This window comes from Argentina silus (genome assembly GCF_951799395.1).
Source record: "Argentina silus genome assembly, chromosome: 18".
NCBI lineage: Eukaryota > Metazoa > Chordata > Actinopteri > Argentiniformes > Argentinidae > Argentina > Argentina silus.
This window is the reverse complement of record NC_139672.1, coordinates 9,879,719-9,898,083: the sequence shown is the minus strand read 5'-3', so window position 1 is coordinate 9,898,083 and position 18,365 is coordinate 9,879,719. Positions and strand designations below refer to the sequence as shown.

Genomic DNA, 18,365 nt, shown 5'->3' with positions numbered 1-18,365 from the left:
CTGTACTAATTGAAATATACAGCTGAGCCTATGAACACAACAGTAGAGACCAGGGGCTGGATCTCAAAAGTCTTTCCTGGGCCCTTTCTCAATTGTGCCGAAACTCGATCACTCGCGTCCTCTCCTCTGTCCTGCTTCCCTCTCAAGAAGCATTGGACGGGAATATCTAAAGGGAGGAAACCTAGATCTGCTCCTCCAATGTGATTTGCGTAGGAAGCCATAGATTTCTTGCATCCTCTCCCCCTCACCAATATCTGAAATAATATTAGAGTAGAGGTAGAGTGTGTGTGTGTGTGTGTGTGTGGGGGGGGGGGGGGGGTAACTGAGTTGGGCCTTTTGGATAACTTCGGATTGTCCTCAAATGGGCTTTCAGGAGGCGACGAGGAGAGAGGACACAAGGAATCCAGGAAAGACTTTTTGAGACTCAGCCATGGACAATAGCATTCGTTGCTAGGGAGGGACAGTGTGTGTGTGTTGCCGACCATAATAGGTTTAAGGTGAGGTCAGCCAAGGGAGGGTGTGGAGCCAGTGTTTACAAGGACAACACTCCCTGAATGGGACTGTGCTAATGTAGCGTGTGTTCAATACGCATTCATAGAGGAAGCCTTTGTTTGTGAATGTGAAGCCAACCATTCTACCAAGTTCTAGATTTGATCTCATCTTCCCTATTTGATCTCATGCAGAAGAGAGATAGACCTAAAAAAATGATAGATAGCCTACCATCGCTCTGAGCCAGGTCGTAACGAGACAAGGGTGTCCTGGAGTGTGGGTGACGGATCCACGTCGTCTGGCCTGATTGGTGGACTGAGGATGTTTGATTCAGGCTAGGCCCTTCATCATCCTCCAGTCACACACATTCTGACACATTTTGAAAAAAATAAAAAAATCTGTTACGGTCTCTGGCTGTGGGTGACTGCCTCTGAAAGAACGGACCTGGAAGGCTGTCACATGGTGCGGAGCTAGTGTGTGATGGTGATGCGTGTTATGTAAGAACGTAGTGGGCGTCTGGGCGAGGGAGAGAGAGAGAGAGAGAGAGAGAAAGAGAGAGAAAGAAAGAGAGAAGGGAGCGACCTAAGCTCTGTAGTTAATATGTTGTATATAGCGCGCTGCGAAGCTCTGGTGTGATATCACGGCTCACTGACCATGACAACACGAATGTCTTCTTTTTCCTCAGACTTAGTAGCTATGACACTGTACTAGTCAATGAGAGTGAGTGTGCACGTGTGTTTGTTTGTGTGTGTGTGTGTGTGCGCGCATGCCCCAGGAATTCCAACAGCTAATGGAGATCCAAATAAACAAAAGTGTGTGCGGTGTGAGTTAGTTTATCACTGTTCAAATGTTTGTTTATATATATAAATATTCTGCCGGTGACACCCCCCCCCGGCTCCTGCAATGAGGGCAGCTGCTGACAGTAGCTACAGTTGGTCTTCCATGTGCAGAAGCAGAGGACAGGCTGTGCTGGCCTGGTTAGGAGGCCCAGATAGAGCACCCTGAAGGGCGGGGGGGGGGGGACCTCACCAGGGTACAGCCTCTCCTCTCTCTCTCTGGAGTAACCACAAGACTGCTGTCCCAGCAGCACAGCCCTCAACAGAGTCACACACACATACAGAAACTAGAGCATCTTTTTCGAAAGACTCGGATCACATGCATCACATGGCGGTTAAGGCAGAACTAGAGAGAGACAGAACTTGTCCTTGTTTAAGAGAGGAGGCTATGATATGTAAAGGGCGCTGAAATGAAGACGCGCTAGATCTCGAAGAAGAAGAAGAAGAAGAAGAAAAAAAAGAACGTACCAGCTGCAGAATGTCTTCATCTTTTGGCATCACGCAGAGTTCAAGGAAGGCATCGCTGTAAAAAAAAACAAAAAAAAACACCAAACCCCAAAAAAAGGAATAAGGTGAGAAAACTGCTCCAACGAGACAGAGCGCTAGACCCAACAGTCCAATAACTACTGACATATTCATTCATATCACACATCATATACTAATAGCTCACCTGTTTTGGATAAAGCCGATGACCTGAGAGTAGGTCTTCCCGATGATACTCGCCCCGTTCACCTTGACTATCCGGTCCCCTGAAGAACAATCAAACGACGAAAGGAAAAACGTTAGAACTCGCACCGTCACTCGTAATGTGACACAGATACGAAGCGTGCGTGTGTGTGTGTGAGAGAGTGCCTTTGAAGAGAGGAACCTTTGCTGACAGTGAGGAGGAAGTACTCTCCTTAGCTAAGAGACAGCAGCAGCTTCCCTGATAAGCTGACAGAGAGGAGAGGAAGCAGGCTTTTGATCAGTCATCTGATGTGTGTTTACAGTAACTGAATGCCTGAGGGAGAGAGCTCGCTCGCTCGCTCTCTCTCTCCCTCCCTCCCCCTCCCTCTCCTATAGATGAATACATCCACATTACAACACACTATTGATTCACGGTCAGCTTATTGCTTCCACAATAAAGCACGAGGCTAACTTCTATGACGGCCAACGAGTTACACTTCTTAAATGCTAACCGCGCTAAGCGCTAAAGCTGCCATTCGGAGGACACCTGCGGGCGCGTTGACGATTGTGGGGAGCTCCTGTGAGTGGCTGACGGGAGACGGACGTGCTTTGGTGAGTCACCTGTGCAGAGTCCGGCGCCGTGGGCGGGGCCTCCCTCCTTCACTTGCTTCACGAAGATGGTGTCCATTGGCTCCAGCCTGTTCCGTGGTCGCCCTGACAATAAAGAGGCAGCATGATCAGCGACATGACACACGACACCAGGGATTTCTCTTGGGGAGGGGGGAGGGGGGAAGGGGGAGGGGGGAGGTCACATGGGCACTGTGACAAACAACCACTCCGTTTCATAGCAAGCAGGCTATGAACTAATTCAGCACTGTCATACTAAATCTCTCTCCACCCATGGAGAACATGGGACGTCTTTAATGTGTGTCGCCTAAAGTCAACTTTAGAGGGTTTCGAGGCGTAACCGTCCGTCCTTTGCCATAAAACGAGAAGTGCGTGGCCTGGGATAACCCCGGCGGACCTGGTCCACCTCCCACGAAGGGAACAGCGGCCAGACCGCTCCGCCGGAAACTCTCGTTTCAAAGCTGCTCGGACGCACTCGGAATCTGAAGCAGCCCGGCAACAAGAAAGCCCGTTAACGATGACCAGACAGAACCTTCAATTGTGTTTGAAGACATTTACTGAGGAGAGAGAGAGAGAGAGAGAGAGAGAGAGAGGGAAAGAGAGAAAGAAGAGAGAGTGGTGGAGAGATAAAGGAATGGGCATGTGAATCAGACAGTTCCGTTGGTCCGCCTGGTGTGTCACATTGCTTCTCCACAACACAACAGCAATGAATGGGAACGATAATCAACTGGGTTGAGACAAATCCTAATAGGGTGATCATGCACGCACTGTGTGTGTGTGTGTGTGTGTGTGTGTGTGGTGTGTGTGTGTGTGTGAGTGTAAGAGTGTGTGTGTGAGTGTAAGAGTGTGTGTGAGTGTAAGAGTGTATGTGTGTGTGTGTGGTGTGTGTGTGTGTGTGTGTGTGTGTGTGTGTGTGTGTGTGTGTGTGTGTGTGAGTGTGTGTGTGTGTGTGTAGGACCGAGCAGCAGGAGAGAAACCTGTTTGCTCATTCTGCTCCCGTCTCCTAGCAGCTGCATGGCTGCAGAGGAAAGGAAACCAGAGAAAAGAGAGAAAAGAGAGGGAGGGAAGAAGGGAGAGGGTGAGAGCGAGAGAAAGATGTGTGTGTATATATATATATGTGTGTGTGTGTGTGTGTGTGTGTGTGTGTGTGTGCTCAGCTGCGTAACTCCCACTCTTTGCCTATAAACAGCAAAACAGCTTCAGGCTCACGTGTGAAAGCCCACAGCCTCACCCAGAAGCTCATCATTCGGTATGTTTGTGAATGTGCTGCGCAGAAGCATTACATATCATCATCATGGATGAAACTCCATGTCATGAATAAGCACGGTATTTACAGTGCGTAGTGTGTGTGTGTGTGTGTGTGTGCGGGGGTGGGTATAACTACTGCCAGTGAATTGGCTATTCAAGTTTTTTCTTTCTTCAATGCAAACGAGGAGCATAGTCATTTGCATTAGAGTTGGGGGTAAGGAGGGAGGGAGAGAGAGTGAGTAAGTGAAAGAGTGTAGGCGTCTGACAGACCCCAATGCTCTGCTCCCTGTGCAGTCTTTCGCGAGGTGGGTGAGAGAGAGAGAGAGAGAGAGAGAGAGAGAGAGTGAGAGAGAGGGGAATACTAAATATGCCAACTGTTATAACAACAGGTGGCTGCTAATGTTGTTCACCTTTCTCAGAGCCAAGCCTTTGTCATCACAAGAGCTTGCACTGCTATGGTTAGCATACAATCCCACTAGCATGCATACACACACACACACACACACACACACACACGTTATGTAATATTGCAACAGGAGCCTCACCCCCTGAAACCTGAATACAACCACAGTATTGTACCAGGCTCCCTCTAATGGTGACTAGTAGAACCGGCGCTGTGCTTAGAACCACAAAACGACTATGACTGCAGTGAAGTAATTAGTGAATGATTAGACCGTTCCTAGAGTCGCCCAACTTGTAAACTGTAATGCGTGTCGTGTCAAGGCCAGTGTACATCTGTGAAACAGTCGGCTAGAATCAAAGCCCGACAGTTTCCCCTGTGAAGAACTAACTTTATTTTCGTTTTTATTTGTTTACCTCAGAGGGGTGTACAGGGAGAGCATTGTAATTCTTTAACGTTACACATGTCCATTTATAAAGCTGCCTGTCCCAATTAGTCCTTTTTCTTTCTCTTTACTGCCTAAAACGGCCAGTAGAGGGCAACCCTGAAACATGCGTGAACTACACAGGTGTGGCATGCTTCCACTGATACATACAGGGCTGGTTTGATGATGAGTAGCCTAATTCTCTGATCAACGGGTTGCTATCTTCACAATGAGTCATTTGATCGTGAAAACTGAAGCCAATATCAAACTCCTCTCTGCCATAGACAGGCTGCTGGGCTTCTCTGGTGGGCAGATAGAGAAACAAAGGCTTGATGAAAATGGCTATTACACGTGGCTAGGGGGTCTCCACGTGTATTTAACAAAGGGATTCCCTCTCATTCATGCCGTCCTGGGATCTCCCACTGTCAGCAAGCTTTCCATAGACCCTATAATAGCGCTGTGTGAATATGGCCTCTAATAACAAAGAGTGGGAGGGTCTCTCTGGTGCTCACGCGAGCACGCACGCACTCACACACACACACACACACACACACACACACACACACACCCTAATAACAAAGTGGGAGGGTTTCTTTGGTGCTCACGCGAGCACGCACGCACTCACACACACACACGTGCACACACCCTAATAACAAAGTGGGAGGGTTTCTTTGGTGGTGCTCGCACACACATGCACGCACGCACGCATCAAGAGTATAACACCCATAATACCCAACACACACACACACACACACACACACACACACACACACACACACACACACACACACACACACACACACACACACTACCCCAACGCCTGCAAGCAGAGAGAGAGTGGGAGGGAATGACAACCTTAACAGGGCGTAACAACAAACTAAATCAGCAGCACACCAACCCTCGCTGGGAGTTATCAGACGAGGGCTCTGTCTCTGGGAGCTCCAGACTTTAATGCAATAAACCCAGTTTATGTCCTTCCTGAGCAGTTTGGACTGTGCTGCTGGGGCTGGGATCAGCCGGAGTTTCCACTCCCCTGGGATGCAGCCAACAGGTTCAGGCTCTGTCCGCTGTTGAGCAACCGCCGTGGCAGGACCTTGAAGAGATATTTTCCCTCTGACCGAAGGCCATGCTAGAGCTGTTCCACTCCTGAAATTCTCTCCCATTGTGAACGACCTGATGGTCATGTCTCTTTATGGTAGGGTATATATATATATATATATATCTTCCTCCCATGTGGATGGCGAGACGCAGCCTACAGTTAAACAGGTAACACTCCCGTATTTACAAGTCGGAAGTTTGGATTTACGGTCCATTGAAGGTGCTGTGGAAACTAAACCCAAAAAGTAAACCACCTGATAAACAGATCACCATGTCTGTCTACTTCATCCACATCTTGAAGGGAGAGTTCAGAGACATCAGCTAGGCTTCATTCCATCCCTTTCCTTCAATAAATATCTGGCATAGTACCCCCCCCCAACCTCTCCGACAAATTATTTATGAGTCCATAGGTTATACAGGCTTTACTTTTACTTTACTTTTTCCTGTATAAAAAAAACAACTGTGCCAGTTTTAATAAATGTGTAGGACAATTATTTACATCCAGTTGGAGGAGTTCCAGCGACATCAACCCCCTCTCTGGTCAACTGAGATTTAACACAGAGTTAAACACACAAACAACCCACAGGGAGATCATCACACGACACTAGAAGGAGAGGACACACACACACACACACACACACACACACAAGCTGATTTCAGAGTATCCTCGTGATAGGATAAAACATGCAAAACATCTGCCAACATTTTTGGCGGCAACCTTTCCTCCAACTGGACTAGCGTGCCACACACACACACACACACACACACACACACACACACACACACATCTATTCAGAAACCTGAATATGATGTCAAAATACTGTTACAGAATGTCCTGAATCACAGTGAATTGTTCCTGTCCTACTTATTTTAGGACAGGAACAAACTGGACAGTAATTGGAACATCTCTGTGCAGTCAATCAAAATAAGCCCCCCCATCCTCATTTGCACAAGCACGCACGCACACACACCCCGGAAAACCAAGGCCTTTGGAAAACTTTTTGTGTGTGGGGGAACGGGACAAAGTACAGTTGTATAAAGGGGTCAGTGTGGGACAGTAGTAACAGGTGGTGCTGCGGGCCAAACCCTTTCAAGCCTCCACAAAGGTCACCCTCACGCAGCAGCTACGCTGTGTCCTGTGTACCAGGAAGTCAAAAAGAGCTAAATCAACAAACAGATTAGAGGTAAAAAAAAAAAAAAATAATCATACTCAGGTGGGATTATGAAGTATGCCGTAACTAATGCAGTCGTAAAGGACACACAGAGGGCAGGACTGTGTGGGTGTGTGAGAGAGAGAGAGAGGGAGAGTGTCGGTCAGCTTACCTCTGCGGCCGTGTTCCTCCTCCTTTAAAAAAAAAAAAAGACAAAAAGATAAACAAACATGAGTGACTGATGCCCAATTCCTGACATCCGACCGTTGTACTTCCTTTATTACGTAATGTCTTGTTATGCGTCACCTACGATGACGATTTGCTAGAGTTCAGAGGGGACGGTCAACACTGCTCAAATGAATTGGGGCTCAGACGCCCATCTTTCTGGGTTTTTAAATTCTGACTGAGTGACAATTGCTAACAATGTACAGCTCACAAATGACATACAGTTGAAGTGAATGGAGGCGGTTTTTGGAGGGGGACCCTGGTAGTGAGGTGGTGGGCTGGGAGGGGGGGGGGGGGGGGGGTCTCACCAGGAAGGGGTACTGCACGGCTGACTCTGGCGGGTAGACGATGAAGTGGCGCAGGGTGAAGCCGAAGCCGTGGGAGGTCCGGCGGAGGCGGAGGGTCTTGGGCCCCGGCCAGCAGAAGGGCTCCTCGTCGGCCATGAACAGCCTCGCCGCGGGGGAGTCGGCCGCGTCGCCCCCCCACTCCGGAGGCTCATTCTGGAGGGAGGGAGGGAGGGAGGAAACGGAGAGAGAACGAGAGAGGGGAAAGATGAGTGTGCCGACCTTGATATCAGTCCATTTTGACAGTGTGCCGCTCGTAGATTTCCCAAAAAGGTTCCACAGAGGAATGCTCAACTTGTGTGCCAAAGTATTTAGGTCAAGAGAGAAACAGGGAGAAACAATGCGTAGGGCCATGCCGATACATATTTGGTTGAGAAATTAAAATGTTTGAAGACTGGGACTGGCCACAACTGGGAGCCGTGAAGCATTTAGCATTCATTTAACAGCATTAATAGGATTCGTTTAGTTAACCATACACTCACCGGCCACTTGATTAGGTACACCTGTTCAACTGCTCGGTAATGTAAATATCTAAATCAGCCAATCACATGGCAGCAACTCAATGCATTTAGGCATGTAGACACGGTCAAGACGACCTGCTGAAGTTCAAACCGAGCATCAGAATGGGGAAGAAAGGTGATTTAAGTGACTTTGAACGTGGCATGGTTGTTGGTGCCAGACGGGCTGGTCTGAGTATTTCAGAAACTTCTGATCTACTGGGATTTTCATGCACAACCATCTCTAGGGTTTACAGAGAATGGTCCGAAAAAGAGAAAATATCCAGTGAGCGGCAGTTCTCTGGGCGAAAATGCCTTGTCGATGCCAGAGGTCAGAGGAGAATGGCCAGACTGGTTCGAGATGATAGAAAGGCAACAGTAACTCAAATAACCACTCGTTACAACCAAGGTATGCAGAAGACCATCTCTGAACGCACAACACGTCGAACCTTGAAGCAGATGGGCTACAAAAGGGGGTCCAACCCAGTACTAGCAAGGTGTACCTAATAAAGTGGCCGGTGAGTGTATAAAACAAATGTCCCATTCGACAGAATGTGTCGCCTGGCTGTCGCCGGGGACATGGAACCTCGAGGGCTCTGTCGATATGTTCTATTGACAGAAACACCTCAGAGTTTACCGGTCATGTCATCTCGGTGTTCCGTTTCCACAGTGAGCAGTGAAGCTGCGTAGCGCAGGTCTAGGCGGAGGGCCCTGAGGCTCTGTACACCCACAGCTCTGTTTACCACCTATTTATAGCCATTTTACACCTTTGTGGCGTTTCACCACTCCCTACCCCGCTGCTCCTCAGTCTCACACTCCCCTGCTTCAGCGCTACATTCAGGACCGGAGCTCACTGTCCAAAACAGTCTCTTTGCTTGCTTGCTTGCTGTCCCACTCAACCTCAAACCTCTCCCTGATCTGATAACAACCCCCGCCCCCCCCTCCCTCCCTCCCTCCCTCCCACCTCTCTCTCGCTCACTCTCTCTCCCAAAACTCCACCTCCGCCCACCCCCCTGCACTCCCTATCCCCCCCCCTCCCCCTCCCCCGTAGCCCTGAGCTTCACCCACAATAAGAGGAATGTGATGAGCTAGCATTCGCCGCTAACCCCGGGCCGCTCGGCCTAAAATGTGATGAGTAGATGTCAGAAAGCGGGTGAGCGCCGCTGAGCAGCACCGAGCAGCTACCTGCTGGCTGTCGGAAACCCGGCCCGGCCCGGCCCAGCCCAGCCCAGCCCAGCCGGGGCTTTGGTTCAGAGATCTCAGTTGACCCCAGGGACCGAACCCCAGGCACCATCTATTACACAGCTGCCTTCCCAAAGACAACACTGTCAAACAATCTCACTGACAAACCACAGGTCGTTGGTGGAGCAGGACACGGTAACCAGTGACATGCGATAACATGTCATTACATGCTAATGACAATATATAACAACATGTGATAAAACCAGAACAACATGGAAGTAGCATGTTCAGAATGAGAGAGATACAGAAGAGTCATCTCTCTCTCCCTCCCTCCCTCCCTCCCTCTCCCACTCACTACAGCCATCAAAAAGACTAAGTGGGGGTAAATGAGCCGCCAAACCACATCGTAGAGCTACAACTACGAGCAACAGCTCTCTAACCACAGATAAAACCCCCGTGGTTTCAACACCGACACTCTCCACCCTCAGCAACAACAACGAAAAAGGAACAACGTTCCGGTGCACTCAATGGCCCTGGCTCCCTTTCACACTGGCTTATTACCAATGCAAATGCACAGCCTGGAGAGGTTTCTGTTCTTCTACGTTAAAACTCGTTTTTACTGTCGTCTCTCTGTGTTTATTTACGGCCGAGGCTAACCAGTAAAGGGGAACGCACCACCTTTGCATGCAAAAAGCTCAAAAGACAGTCGGTGCTTCTCGGTGGGGCGGCAGGGGCTGTTCACTGGGCATCAAGGGGGGGGGGGGGGGGGGGGTATATCACTTTACCACGGGGGAGGGAGCCAATGGCAGAGGTGGAGCTGCTGGGACACAGAGCCGCAGGTGCAGCTGACACCTGAGAGTTTTGTGGGGAACTGGCAAAACAGGTTTCTGTCTGTCTGTCTGTCTGTCTGTCTGTCCCAGCTGTGGCTGTTCCACGGTACTAGCAGCACTTCCGTGTTTGAGCTGTGTGTGTGTGTGTGTGCGTGTGCGCGTGTCCTATATTCAGTCCAAAACATCATATCAGCCTGAGCGTACACATTTAGAACGTGTGTTTAGAACAGCCTATACCATGACAATATTTAGAATATGCATCGGCGGATGGTTCAAATACCGTCCGTCTGCCACATGCCCATGGTCAACCCCCGGTTCACCGGATCTGATTTAGCAGCAGACCCGCTGCCATCTGTGATCCTTAGATCCTCAGATGTGGAGTGTGTGTGTGTGTGTGTGTGTGTGTGTGGGTCGGCCTTTCCTGCGAGAGTTGCATGCCTAGCAGGGTTATCATAGCCTCTCACATAGTTAATGCTGTGGTGACAGAGCCAGCCAATAAATTCCAGACGGGCAGACATTCCCTGACCGCCCTCCCTCCCTCCCTCTCTCTATAGCTCAGAGAGTGTCAGCTGAGCCAATGTGCCAGTCGTATGGCTGAAAGCAGCAGGGCTACACAGTCAACAGAGTAAAGGTACTGCCTCTCTGTTGTATAGTTAACTGAATAGGGCCTATATGACTGTGACTGGGGCCTGATTAATACCTGAACCTGACCGGGAGGATCAATACACACCTACTGCCTCTGGTTATTGAAACAGAAGACAACATGGGGGGGGTTACCAGTTCAGAGCAAATAGGCACGTCTTGTACCACTTAGCTATCACAAAAGACAATCCCATTAAAGAGAAACACACACGCGCACCATAGCAATAAGCTCCAGATGAATGAATGTCACACACACACATGCTTTTTCATAGTCATCTATGATTCACCACAGAATGTCAGAGTTTGCGCTGGGTGTGGTTGGCAGCAAGGGTGTATGGTGTGTGTGTGTGTCTGTCTGTCTGTCTGTTTGTTTGTTTGTGTGGTGTGTGTGTGTGTGTGTGTGTGTGTGTGTGTGTGTGGGAAATCAAGTCCTGGTGAAAAAGCATCAGAAGTCAAATCAGGCTCATGATAGAGCCTCAGGCTACAGGCCAATGGAATGCCACTTAATTAATATTTCAAATATTGCTGTTACATAATTACACATATAGGCGACATGAGCCCCAAGATTACATGGAATGCGGCTGTGCTTTAACGCATGATCTGGCTTATCAAACAACACTTGTTGTGTTGGCATATTAAGTCAGGGACAGGGAATGCTTACGCATTTATGTTTTCATATAAAAACACACGCACGTACGCCTTTCAAATAGTAGACTTTGCTTCACACAAAAAAAAAAAAAAAAAGGAATGGCATTTTTCTTTCTTTTTTTTTTTCCAGTGAGTTTTTCACAAGTATGTGAAACAACGACGCATGGCCCCGATGTTTAGAGGGTCCAAAAGATGACATCACCCACGCTATGACACATTACACAGGCCGCATGACATCAGTCCTAAAAACAGACCAAACATCTGCGCGGCCCCACTTCAAACTGTGAAAAAGCAAACATCTCTGCGGGCTGCCAAATTCTACACACCGCATCTAGTCCAAACCGAGCACTCTCCTGTGAACCGTCGGAGATAACGACACAGATGACTGGGGAACTCCGCCGGTGAGCCTAGTGTGTTTCGGTCTTGCGACACTGGGGCGAGCAAATATACTTCGTCATTGTGTTATTCGCACACCTTACGTACACTCCGCTGTAAAACCCCGCAGACCTCGCCAAATTCTGTCACATCAATACTTTAATTCTGTAAAATCACTGGTGGCAGGAAACTTTGTCCCCAAAAAAAAAAAAAAAAAAAAAAACTCTGGTGTTTTCTGAACTTCATGTGCCACGTCATATGCTGAAAGAACATCGACAAGGAACTGGTTTAGGAATTTTAGACATGGACACATGGTTATTATTATTCTTGAGTACAGTTGGGACTGGGCTTGGCTCAACGAGGCAGACTTGCACCTGTTGCCTTACAAAGCGAGTGAGCGCGGTTGTTCCTGGCAGGGAAGGCAGCTCCTATGTGAGGTGGACGGCGTGCCTCCATTCCCTCGGCGGACATTTACTCCTGGCTGCTGCAACATGCAAATACACTCCGTTTGACAAATCTTTTCCACTATGCAACTATGCACCTCGCGAGCTCTCAAACACACACACACACACACACACACACACACACACACACACACACACACACACACACACACACACACACACACACACACACACACACACACACACACACACACTAAACTCCCCCATGAGATAGGCCTAATACACTGGTCATCTGGCCTCCAAATGTGCTGGGAGTCTAATTGACACATGCTGGGGCCTATCTCATTTAGTTCAGTCAAATCATAGGCTAGTCTTTCCAGTTCAAGAAAATCTCTGGCTTTGATTGGGAGCATACGCCATCACAAAAGATACCAAAGGAAAATCTGCAACTTGCAAAGTGCAATTCAGGACACGACCCTCTTTAATGGACGGAGAACAACACAGGACAGTAATAATAATAATACTACTAATAATCCCATCTCTTTATTTACTACTCCGACATCACAGAGCCATAAGCCTACAGGAAGTAAGAGCCACCTTCTATCCAATTGAAGATCCATTTTCCCTTCCGATATCCATCAGCGAGTCATATGATGCCTGTGCAGGAGGGCCTGTAAATGGTTGCTAAATGAATTAGCCTAGCTACTGGACTTTAATGAGGGACAGACCTGCCGAGTAGAGACATTTCACTTTCCCCATTGCTGACAGTCTGTCAGGGTTCCTCACAGAAACAATCGCCCATCCACTGCATGGCTGCACTATCGCAATGGTGGAGAACTGGCCTGCATTGTAGGCCCAGACATGCAACAGCAACGTCCTCTGCACTTGTAGCTACAGTACACATCCGTTGTACTCTGACTGCCGCACGCAAGAAAGGTCAAAGTGGGTCTGAGTGGAAATGGGTTTGACTTAAAATGCCCTAAATGGGATTAAAAAGAACCTGCATTGGGTTAAATGGAACGTAGGTGGGTAGAACAGCCTGGGCTAATCAGGATTGAGAGCTGCTCCTTCTCACGTGTGTCTGAAAATCAAATTAAAGGGATCTAGCAACTGAGTGCAGATTTGAAACTGACACTGTGGAACTTCATCGGATCATGCACACGTCCAACAGTGGCTACAGTGTTTGGATTTCCTCTTGCGTTCAGCTGAGGCTAAAGGACGCCAAGAGGTGCCAAATGATGGCAGAATAAACAGCCCCACTACTGTCTGTGACGATAACAAAACACCTTTTCTTTATGCTCCTTATGAGCTAACAGGGTTGTCGGTTTTCATGTGAAATACTTTGAAAAATCACTCTGAAACACAGTGAGTCCGAAGCTCATCACATGAAGAGAAGAGTTGCCTCAAGAGCAAAATCGGATCAGAGAGGGGAAATTGGCTATACAGCTTTGCCACTAGACTTTTCCACAAAGTCAAGTAGAGTCACATTTTCTCATCTATTAATACAAATAAAGCTTGGCGTTGTGATTAAGTATCCCCGTTCCCCACCACAACAAACGCGCTGGTGACCAGTTTCCTTCTATTGAATCTCGGGGAGGCCGTGGATGCGTCATGCCCTCTGGTGTGGCGGTCTTGGAGTCGGAGAGAGTACTGCTCTGACCTTAGGGAAAAGGGCCGTCCCACCACCGAGGGGAGGTCGATGCCTCACCCCTCACACATCAATTCATCAAGTCCTCCTGCAGCGTCGTCACTTCCAGTAAATCCAGGCAACCAGGAGTCTCCAGGGGGGTTTCCAGCAGCTCCGAATTAGCACATGAATTAGTGTGTGGGTTTGGTTTAGTCTGATTAGAAGGATAGAAATGCTAAAAGAGGAAACCCGATGGGCACGTTCACAGTCAGGCTCCCACACTATTCAAAAGCTAGGCTAGCCCTCGCGCTTACGTTGTTCATTTGATACCTCGGTTGAAACTGGATCCATCCTTCGTGGTCGACAGTAAAACGGTTTGGTCATGAATGAAATGACTGTCTTCTCTGCTTCACATTTCACCTGTGACGTTATTCCTGTGACTCCTACACTCACATCCTTGATCCGTGCGGCCAACAACTAGCTTGCTGGTGATGCAGAAAAATGACATCCTTCCCTCAGTCTATTCAACAGAGGCAGGGGGAGTTGGAATGGAGAGCCACCGCATATTAGATTAAAGGGGAGGGGGAATGGGTTTGAGAAATTTGCACATCCTATAAATAGGTGACCTTCCACTCAAAAGGAGCGTGGGCTGAGGAGTTTACACAAAGGTCTTCATTCAGATGACAGACAACCTACAGTGTGAGGGGAGATCTCAAACCAGAAGGAAAACAGAAACTGCGGAGGAAGAAACCTGAGCCGCCTGGTATTTCTGGAGAAACCCTCAAACACCAATAAAAAAAAAAAGTGATCCAAGTTATCAAGGTCCTTCAAAAAGGCAACCTCTCAGATTTGTCCAGTCACAAACTGAGTGCAGGTCAGTGAAACATTTGTTTTATCATCAACGATCTGTGCTTTATGATTCAAGTGAAGCCAAATGACACCTTCCTGGTCCAATAACCAACCCTGCTACTAGGCTAGGTCTCCAAAATACATGTCTAACTCACCCTTGTCCTACAGTTACAACCAAACACCCTAAAGCAATGATGGAGTCCCACAGCAAAACAACACCAAGGGGGGTGATAACAACCACAAAGAGCTGGGCTGAAGTGTCAAACTCGTAATGGTCTCCCACACACAAACAAACAGGAAGGAGGTAGCCTGTGGTTGTTGACACACACAAAAGATGTAGGCATGCACTCACATCTCCAATGTGAATCATGTCCCACACGGTTCTGCTCTCCTCCGAATGAAGAGGGTTAATTACAGTCACGACATAACATAAATCATAGGAGGACATTATGAATGGAGAGAGAATAGAAAGAGAGAACATAACAAGTGTAGGACTACACTATCGTATTGTAGACAAAATACTATATGGTTGAGACATGTCTGGGAATGCCATTGGGATTCTTGCTGTAAATGCAAGCAAAAAAAACTATAGGAATGACCAAAGGAACATGCATAGCTGAGTCATGTATGGGCCAATTCCTGCCTCAAGTCAAATTTGACATACAACTTACAACCAGCCTGGAAGCAGTAGGACACCAAACAACACATTGGTAAAATAACTGTAATAACAAGTTTTGAAGGGCACAGTGTACTCCACTAATGAATAGTATATTACCATTAACTCCAGGACTCCAATTTCCATGACAATAACATTGAGTTCACCCAAAACAACCTGAGGGGAAGAATATAATTTAGGGGCTAAGGAGGGGTTAGTGATCTTACCTCGCATAAAGGGGGTCTGGGAAGTTGTCTTTCATCATCTTCATCGCAGGGACTTTTCCAACGTGACGCCATCATTTCACTTCACATAAAAGGTGACAATTGTTTTTAGGCCACATTGAAAGCGATAGATCCAGCAGCGACAGACAGGAGTGGCCGAGTCCACGTTTTAGGGTCGCTTCTCTAGTTCACACCGCCATCCTTGTTTTGGTCTTTGGTCCGATCCTTTAGGTAGCTAGTCTGCTAAAAAAAAAAAAAAAGTAATCAAAGACAAAATGATGGCATATTACCAACAGTGGCGCAAACAGTGATCGATCAATGTGTCTAAATCATAAGTAGAAACCTACTCCCTATGCAAAAACAATGCGGGTCAGATATAAAATACTTGTTCAGACGTACTGCATTGTGCATAAGCTGTCAGTGTTGGAAAAAAATGTTGCGTTTAACATTTCAATGTACCCATTGGGTTTCCAACAAAACTGCCGACCGTGGTAATAAGCTGGCAACTCTTGCACTAGCAACCAGTGGTCAGATGGCTCTAACTACAACGTCCAAACCCGCTTATCCATAAGTGTATTTTGGGGAGTGAAATAGGCCTATCGTATCTGTAAAACATTCGCCCACAGTTTTGCCGTGTGGATAAACTTCGTTTGTCTGATGGAGAACTTTGTTTGTTAGTTTCGTAGAGATAAACGAATGTTTTCAATGAGCTAACTGCGATCGCCTAGACCGGAGAACTCGCTCGCCAACAGAAAAACGTGCCACCCTGCTGTTGTTCTCTCGTGCTGGACTAACAATGGCTAGGCAGTACTAGCAGGCAAAACTTTGATCCAACTCTAGGAACTTGTTTTACTGGAACTGTGAACGATTTAGCGTTGAATAAACGGCAGTCAAACCTGTCACTTTGAAGTGGTGAAGAAAGTATTCAAAAGATACGACGTAACCACAAAAACTCGCCTGGTAAAAATTAAAGCGAGTTGGCTAAATATGGAGGTAGACTAGTCCCTGGAAGGAAAACGTGCCGTGTTTACAATGAATGCCGTTGCAGGTTTGGGAGAGTGGGTTTCATCAAGTGTAACCATTTTAATGATCAGAAAGGAAAGGTACGATTCATGATGGAATGGATGCGCCACTTTTAGTTTGCATGAGTTTCATGACGCGCCATAGAACTGTCATTCCCTTCCATTCAATTCCAGCGTTTAGTCTGACCCTGGCAAAAGTTGTATTCACATACTTCAATGGCTAGCTAGCTACCGCCGGGTATTGTAGTGGGGTGATAAGCTTTAGGAAATTGTATACAGCATCTCTCGTAGGAAGTCAATTTGGCTTTTCGATACATTCACGCACTATCAAACTTTTTAATTCAAAAACAAAATCCTGTCCGTGCAATGTGACTGTGTTAGCTCGCTAGCCTGCTAAAAAAAAAAACCTACCTGTTGAAGAGTGATGTTTGGAAGCAAGGAAACTTGGCTAGTTATTGCCCATTAAAATCTAAAAAAAAAAAAGTAAAGAAAAAAAATTAAAAATCATCCCGCGGATGTCCTCTGTAAATGACTATTATAAATCCATGTCTTGGCGATATACAGAAAGTTGTTTTTGAAATGATCCAAAGCACCCAACTCCGAGAGACACACGCGGCTGTTGATAGTTGGAATTCGCTTCCAGCAGCCTTCCCGAATCTCAAAGACCACCCTCTGTTCGCCAGTGATGTGCCACCTCAGCCAATCACAATCGCCGTAACAATGACTGCTTTGAAATGGACCAATCAGACGCGTTTTTACAAATCCGCCAAAAAAAGGTCCCGCACAAAGGTGGTGGTGTTTTTGTTATTCCAATCAGGCAGAAACATTTGGACAGGATGGGCTTGTCAACTTGCGTTGGCAGCCGAATATGACTTATATGTCACTGCGCCCATCGACCACTTTTTCACGCCTTTAGTGTACAGTAATAGGAGAACAAGGGATGGGAAATATTACGAGGCAGCCTATACTTTAGTGGAGTTCTGAAATGTACCTCGCTTCACAAAGCAGCTTTTGAAAGACTTCAAAAAGGGAGCTAGACCTCTATATCCATCGTGTCCCACTTCCTGCGATATATATATATGTATGAACTTTGCATCGTCTTGGCATGTCCCCCTGACCCTCTCTGTTTGTCTGTTTCTCTTTCTCGCTCTCTCTCTCTCTCTCTCACACACACGCACACACACATACAACAACAGTAGCAACTGCTTGGCTAGATTACAAGAGTCACATGGTGTCCTGGTTCAAAGTGGGGTCGAGGAGGGTTTGGCATGTGGATGGCAGCAGCTCTGGAATGTGTATTCCCACTGTACGCTCCAGAGAGAGGGGAAACGAGAGAGAGAGGGGTAGAGGGGGAGAGAGAGCACTTCAAGCATGCACTCAGTTCCCACTCACCCACTTTCCACTTTCGATGTGACAGTCATCATCCCTAAGGTCCATGAACCATTCAGGAATGCATCATTTAGGGTATAGTTCTTGGTCTTCTTTCCGTTTAGAACGATTTGATGCTAGAGATACACAGTAGATCTGTTTGGTCTGATCAGTGGGGAATTCAAATGACACGGTTTGTGTTATGGCTTGGGACACAGACACGCACGCACAAACACATGCGCACACACACGCGCGCGCGCACACACACACACACACAACCTGAGAAGAGGGGGAGACAAATAAGTGCTCCGTTTCTCAAGGCCCAGACAAATGTCCCTTTCATTCCTTCTCTGACAGAAGGGGCCACCTGTTCCTGGGATTGGTGGCCTTTGTTGTGGAGGTCATCGTGGCGAGGGGGGGACTCTCACAAAGCTGTCCCTGCCCAGCAAGCTCTCCTCCCAACGGCTCCACCAAAGGGCCGTAGCTCCAGGCCATTCTTATACAGGGACGAATGCTTGGAACATTTTAATAAGG

The 18,365-nt window shown here is 47.6% G+C and overlaps 1 protein-coding gene across 3 annotated transcripts in view; it reads right to left on the bottom strand.

Moving 5' to 3' along the window:
* arhgap21b (Rho GTPase activating protein 21b) overlaps window positions 1-17,076 on the bottom strand; it is a 38,814-nt gene extending 21,738 nt beyond the window's left edge. For 2 of the 3 annotated variants that reach the window (XM_083690023.1, XM_083690025.1), the window contains exons 1-7: window positions 16,875-17,076; window positions 15,445-15,684; window positions 7,473-7,664; window positions 7,112-7,133; window positions 2,613-2,705; window positions 1,996-2,074; window positions 1,794-1,848 (exon numbers count right to left, since the gene is read on the bottom strand). In XM_083690023.1, the coding sequence (XP_083546149.1) occupies window positions 1,794-1,848; window positions 1,996-2,074; window positions 2,613-2,705; window positions 7,112-7,133; window positions 7,473-7,664; window positions 15,445-15,519 (516 nt within the window). In that variant the 5' untranslated portion in view covers window positions 15,520-15,684; window positions 16,875-17,076. The remainder of the gene's footprint in view (window positions 1-1,793; window positions 1,849-1,995; window positions 2,075-2,612; window positions 2,706-7,111; window positions 7,134-7,472; window positions 7,665-15,444; window positions 15,685-16,874) is intronic. The other variant, XM_083690024.1, reaches the window with a different exon arrangement.
* Window positions 17,077-18,365: the final 1,289 nt, after the last annotated feature.